The 6544-nt window shown below is 41.7% G+C and overlaps 1 protein-coding gene across 9 annotated transcripts in view; it reads right to left on the bottom strand.

The window, feature by feature from the left end:
• Positions 1–891: 891 nt before the first annotated feature.
• Positions 892–6544, bottom strand: part of LOC109880084 (membrane-associated phosphatidylinositol transfer protein 2) — a 79372-nt gene continuing 73719 nt past the window's right edge. For all 9 annotated transcript variants that reach the window (XM_031820792.1, XM_031820822.1, XM_031820802.1 and 6 more), the window contains one exon: positions 892–6524. In XM_031820792.1, the coding sequence (XP_031676652.1) occupies positions 6165–6524 (360 nt within the window). In that variant the 3' untranslated portion in view covers positions 892–6164. The remainder of the gene's footprint in view (positions 6525–6544) is intronic.

Below are 6544 nucleotides of genomic sequence, written 5' to 3'. Positions count from 1 at the left end.
TTGCGTTTCTCGTCGAAGGAATGAGTGTTACACCGAGGCCTGAACTCTGGAGCAGGATCGAGGTGGAGGGTCCGTCATGGTCTGGGGTGGTGTGTCACAGCATCATCGGACTGAGCTTGTCGTCATTGCAGGCAATCTCAGCGCTGTGCGTTACAGGGAAGACCTCCTCCTCCCTCGTGTGGTACCCTTCCTGCAGGCTCATCTTTACATGACCCTCCAGCATGACAATGCCACCAGCCACACTGCTCGTTCTGTGCATGATTTTCTGCAAGACAGGAATGTCAGTACTCTGCCATGGCCAACGAAGAGCCCGGATCTCAATCCCATTGAGCACGTCTGGGACCTGTTGGATCGGAGGGTGAGGGCTAGGGTCATTCCCCCCCAGAAATGTCCGGGAACTTGCAGGTGCCTTGGTGGAAGAGTGGGGTAGCATCTCACAGCAAGAACTGGCAAATCTGGTGCAATCCATGAGGAGATGCACTGCAGTACTTAATGCAGCTGGTGGCCACACTAGATACCGACTGTTACTTTTGATTTTGACCCCCCCCCCCTTGTTCAGGGACACATTATTCAATTTCTGTTCATCACATCTGTGGAACTTGTTCAGTTTATGTCTCAGTTGTTGAATCTTATGTTCATACAAATGTTAAGTTTGATTAAAATAAACACAGTTCACAGTGAGATGACGTTTCTTTTTTTGCTGAGTTTATGAACTGTAACTCATTAAAATCTTTGAAATTAGTGCATGTTGCGTTTATATTTTTGCTCAGTATAATAGTATTTTTGGGGGGGATAATTATCCTTGACCATTGCTGTGTGCATCAGATATTTACTATTTCAGTCTTACACCTGTCATTAAAAGAATGTTGAGACAAGAACCCACACATTTAATTTCTGTTCTTCATACTTACTTTATACACTGTACATGGAAACACAAATAATGGGTAAAATAACTGTCTAAAACTTCAGAGTAATACAAAGTATGTTGATACTGTATATAGCCAAGGTATTGGGACATTTTTACAGCCAGGTAAGGTCATTTTGATGTGATCAAATTCAGTCAGCATTGCCATTTCAATAAGCGTGAGATGAAACATTTTTAAGTGCAGAGTGGAGGCTTGATATGATACGGGTGCAAGTAGTTTTATTTGTAATATATTCCTATGTACATTTATACTATTTCCCTGTCGATACAACCAACCAGACATAAAAGTCATACCAACGTCTCATTGGTAAATAATGGTCCTTTTCAGTGACCATACAGCAAATTCTCTGGAGGATTATTCCAGAGGCATGAGTCAGAACAGGGAAACAGCAAATTTAAGGCAAAAAGGGAAATGTACTGTAAGGCCTGTGGTAATATCTGCATTTGCCAGTAGGATAACTATGGGGATTGTTTTTGTGTAGAGGTGTCTTGAGTTTAACTGATGATTGCACAGATCTACCTTAACATTCTCCAGGTGTCAATGTCCAGTTGACTGATACAGTATCTCTGGAGCAGGATGATGCTTTAAAGAGCAGCCATGTAATAATTGTTAGAAGGGTGCATGTTTTCTTTTAGCTGGATGTGCTAAACTGTCTTATCCAATTTCACTGTCAGGATGCACAGAAAGACTCAGTGTTATCTACAGAGAAATCCATGTGGGTTGCCCTTAGAGTTATGTGCTACTTAAAGAAAAGGTAACCATATCATATGAACAGTGACTTGAAGCATACTGCAGTATCAGTTACAACTGCATTCCTTTACCACACAAGCCCCTCCAGCTCAACTGACTGCATATTTACCATGCCTGTTGCATGTTTGTGTATTTGGGGCAATGCTTTCAGAGTCCCCCTGGAATGTGCCTATAGTCGGAAATTGAACAGGAATAGCATGATCTCATATATGTATGAGATTAAGTGGTGGTTATATAAGGATTCTAGAACATTGGGTTTACAATAGCCTCGTTCAAGTTTTATGATTTGATCAATATGATCCAATCACTATCTGATCAAGGTTTGTCGCTTCTAGATATGGTATAACAATGAGGGAGTTCTGTTAACCTGAGCTTCGGTGCACTGGTCTATGGCTCGTGAAGTGAACGGGCAAAAGCGATGAGCGCCCTTCTAAAAAACAGTAATCTGCGCAGCTCGGCCATGTTTTCAACAAGGAAGCATGCTGTATCATCCAGAAACATAAAGCTCTTTTTCCTAAAATATATGTTCAACTTTTCAAACTAGTTTTCATTGGGAAGGCAATCACAATCACAAAACAATCACTTTTGCATGCGAAAACACAGAATCCTACTCATTACTTCACGTGCCTTATCTAGCCTAGGCTACATCACTTCTGTTTTGTGCAGACTGCAAACTCCTTCCACTGGGGGTAAACCTGGCCAAATAATTGAATCCCATCAATGGCTGCATTTACACAGGCAGCCCAATTCTGATATTTTTTTCATCTAATTGGTCTTTTGACCAATCACATAAGAAAACGATCTGATGTCATTGGGCAAAAGACTAATTAGTGGATTTTTTGTTGTTGAATTGGGCTGCCTGTCTAAACGCAGCCAAAGTGCCTCATCCTGCCACTGTGTTCGCATTGTGAACAGATTAGCTGCTGCCTCCCTGTATGCAAAATATTTGACAGCTATTCTTTCAAAAATATTTATTTATTTTAAGACAATTACTGATGCCATAAATCAACCGTGCTACCTGTCAATAATTTGAGGCCGTTATAACGATGATTTGAACATTCAGATCTGTTTACCCTCGATTGATATTCAGACACAATGTGTGTCTAACTACCTACGGCGGTGATCAGGAAGGTCTGATGACAATCAGAATGTGAACAAGATCAGGACAAAGTGTGAATGTTAGTGCCAGGTTGGCTGTGTTCGCACAGGCAGCCCACTTCTGATCTTTTTTACAATTTGGTCTTTTGACCAATTAGATCAGCTCTATTTCCCTTAATTGGTCAAAAGATCAGAATGAGTCTGCCTGTGTAAATACAGCAGTATAAATAGGGCTATAGACAGTCTGGTGCCTCATTCATTCCCTACCAGAGCAATCTGTTTAGATGGAGACGACCCCACTTCACCATGATGGTCCTCCCTCCCCATATATCCCTCACACAGTCTTCCTTATTTTCCCAGGATCACGTAAGCAATGTAATAACAGTTCAACCAAGATGCCATTTGTCTAAACAATTTTCTATGATCATGTTTATACCCGTATGTCTCAAATCACACGGCACCAAGACATTCTGTTTGTCTACTTCTGCATGTGCCTGCTTAACTGATTGTCGATGCATTGTGGAATTCTTTCTCTATGGTGGATCTGCTGCTGTGGAATGCGTGTGGGTAATATTGAACCTTTTCACTAACATTTCAATTCTCATTGGTCGATTACTGTTATAGTTCTACACAGGTTTGAAACAAGGTAGTACAAATCATTTGAATGATAAACTGACAGTCAAACATCTTAAATTATTAATCAACATTATTAAACAAATCTGAACTCTGTGTTCCTACTTTCCAAAGCATTTTTTTACATTATCTACAATCTACAAATTGTTCATCGGAGGCTTCAACAAATGACTCCCAATTGAACCTAAATAGTATTGTCTATGTGCATAATCATTCAGTGCCTTATTTACAGCTTAGGAAGTGATTGTATTTCATATTTTCTAAATGTATCGTACTGTGCTTTCGGAAAGTATTCAGACCCCTTGACTTTTTACAGTTACGTTACAGCCTTTTTCTAAAATTGATTAAATGTTTTTTTCCCCCCGTCATCAATCTACACACATATCCTGTAATGACAAAGCAAAAACAGGTTGTGTGCAAATAAAAAAAAACATAAAATGTACATTATTTACAAGTATTCAGACCCTTTACTCAGTACTTTGTTAAAGCACCTTTGGCAGTGATTACAGCCTTGAGTCTTCTTGGGTATGGCACTACACGCTTGGCACACCTGTATTTGGGGAGTTTCTCCCATTCTTCTCTGCAGATCCTCTCAAGCTCTGTCAGGTTGGATGGGGAGCGTTGCTGCACAGCTATCTTCAGGTCTCTCCTGTTGGAAGGTTAGCCTTCATCCGAATCTGAGGTCCTGAGCGCTCTGGAGCAGGTTTTCATCAAGGATCTCTCTGTACTTTGCTCCGTTCAGCTTTCCCTCGATCCTGACTAGTCTCCCAGTCCCTGCCGCTGAAAAACATGATGCTGCCACCACCATGCTTCACCGTAGGGATGGTGCCAGGATTCGTCAGATGACCTTTGGCATTCAGGCCAAAGAGTTCAATATTGGTTTCATCAGACCAGGGAATCTTGTTTCTCATGGTCTGAGAGCAGGCTGTCCTGTGCTTTTTACTGAAGAGTGGCTTCCGTCTGGCCACTCTACCATAAAGGCCTGATTGGTGGAGCGCCACTGTGTTCTTGGGGACCTTCAATGCTGCAGACATTTTTTGGTACCCTTTCCCCAGATCTGTGCCTCGACACAATCCTGTCTCTGAGCTCTACAAACAATTCCTTCGACCTCATGGCTTGGTTTTTGCACTGTGGGAACTTATATATGTGCCTTTCCAAATCATGTCCAATCAATTGAATTTACAGGTGGGCTCCAATCAAGTTGTAGAAACATCTCAAGGATAAGCAATGGAAAAAGGATGCACCTGAGCTGACAGCAAAGGGTCTGAATACTTATGTCCTTGACATTTTTTACATTTCTAAAAACCTGTTTTCACTATGTCATTGTGGTCTGTGTAGATTGATGAGAAAATTAATTTCAGTAATTTGATCCATTTTAGAATAACATAATGTGGCAAAAGTCAAGGGGTCTGAATAGTTTCCGAATGCACTGTAATAATAGCAGATACATTAATACAAGTCTTGTGATTTGCATGATCAGTCAATCTGGTAGAAATACAATACTGTGCAAGGCAAATACCTCTGCTGTGTATTGGCTGCTGTGAATGATTGCTTGAGAAAACAACCTAGAAAATGAAACACTATGTAGTTAACAGAACTAAAACACTCAAGTTCACAAAAAAAAGTATATATACATTTATATCTAAATAAAAATAATTAAAAAGTGTATCCTGAATGTGAATCTCCTCCGTGTGAAGAGGATACTAGATAATGGCCCCTTGGTAGACCTGACCCCAGCTCAACAAACAATATTATAGACCAGCCTTGATCATCTTCAACTATACAATCAATCATCCCAAATGAGGACCACAGAGCAGTTTCAGCCTGTCTCAAAGGACATCTTGGATTCAGCTTATCCCTTCACATAAAGTATACAATTTCATACGGCCTACTTTGGCACATCACCTTACAGTAATACAAGTTTGTCCTGAAAGTGATATCTATAAATATACCTGTTGTGTAGGTAATGATTGCAGTGGCCTATAGCTAATGTAACATTCTGTATGATAGCACAGACAATAATTGGGTTCTCAACCAAAGAGCAATTGGTACACAAACCTGGGAGTATTGCAGTATCTGAAGAAATGCCATGATTCTATATTGGCTGTATTTGTGTGGTTCTGGGAGACTGTAGACTGCCATGGTGCAAGGAGGATAAAACACACCTGTATAGCCCAGGGTGGAAGATGGGGAACATTGATCTATCAGGACTTAACCCAAACCTGCAGCATGGGGGCGCTGAATTACCAGAGAATGGAACCAGCTCCACTCTGAAGCCCCAGTCCAGGACACACACTATGTATATTGATATGGTATTACAGACATTGATAAATAAACACTAAAACAATATGCAACTTTTTCTTTAGCAACTTTTGCTATTGTTGGCCAATGGTTTGTGTGTTGTGCATGCATGTTCCTTGCTTAAATAAGATGCTTCTTAAAAGGCTTTTCTCCATTGTATCACTGTCTGAAGTAAAAAGAGCCTCTGACCGTATATTTTTGTTGATTCAGGTATGTTGATGGTGTCGCTTTACAAAGACTGGTTCGTAGCACCTAAGGTTTTCAATGCTGTATTCTCTCATTCTACTTCCTGTCTATATATAGAGCCTTGAAAGCCTACTTTCAGCATCTCTCTCATCTTGAAATTACTTGTCATCTCAATTTTAATTTATTTTATTATTTTGCAGGCTTTCCCTCCTTTCTAATTTTCATCCTCTTCTCTAACTTTACACACTCTCCTTATCTACCTCTCTAACCCTACTTTTGGTTGAAAATCCCAGGTTCCAGCTTTGTGCTGCCACTGCGGCCCCAGCAGCCTGCTGCCATGCTCATGCTGCGCTGGGCTGGTCCCGGGCCGTGCTGGCTGTGGCTGTGGCTGTCCGACTGGCTCTGTGTGCGCTCTGGTCTGCTGTGGCCGCTGCCGGTGGACGAGCTGGGGGCCGGCTGGGCGGAAATGGTGCGCAGCAGGTGGTTCCTCTTCCGCAGAAAGTCGCTTTTTGCACCCAGACCAAAGCTGCCTTTCCGTAGGACCATGCGGGCACTGCTGGTCTTTGGTGGCCGAGAGCGCTGGTTGTACTCCAGCTGAGAGAGGTGGGTCGCATAGCCCTCAGTAATGAACTGTTGGGACAGGCAAGGGG

Source organism: Oncorhynchus kisutch, linkage group LG3 (assembly GCF_002021735.2).
Source record: "Oncorhynchus kisutch isolate 150728-3 linkage group LG3, Okis_V2, whole genome shotgun sequence".
In the NCBI taxonomy this organism is placed as follows: domain Eukaryota; kingdom Metazoa; phylum Chordata; class Actinopteri; order Salmoniformes; family Salmonidae; genus Oncorhynchus; species Oncorhynchus kisutch.
Note: the sequence above shows the minus strand (reverse complement) of the source record. Positions and strands in the feature narration are given on the sequence as shown.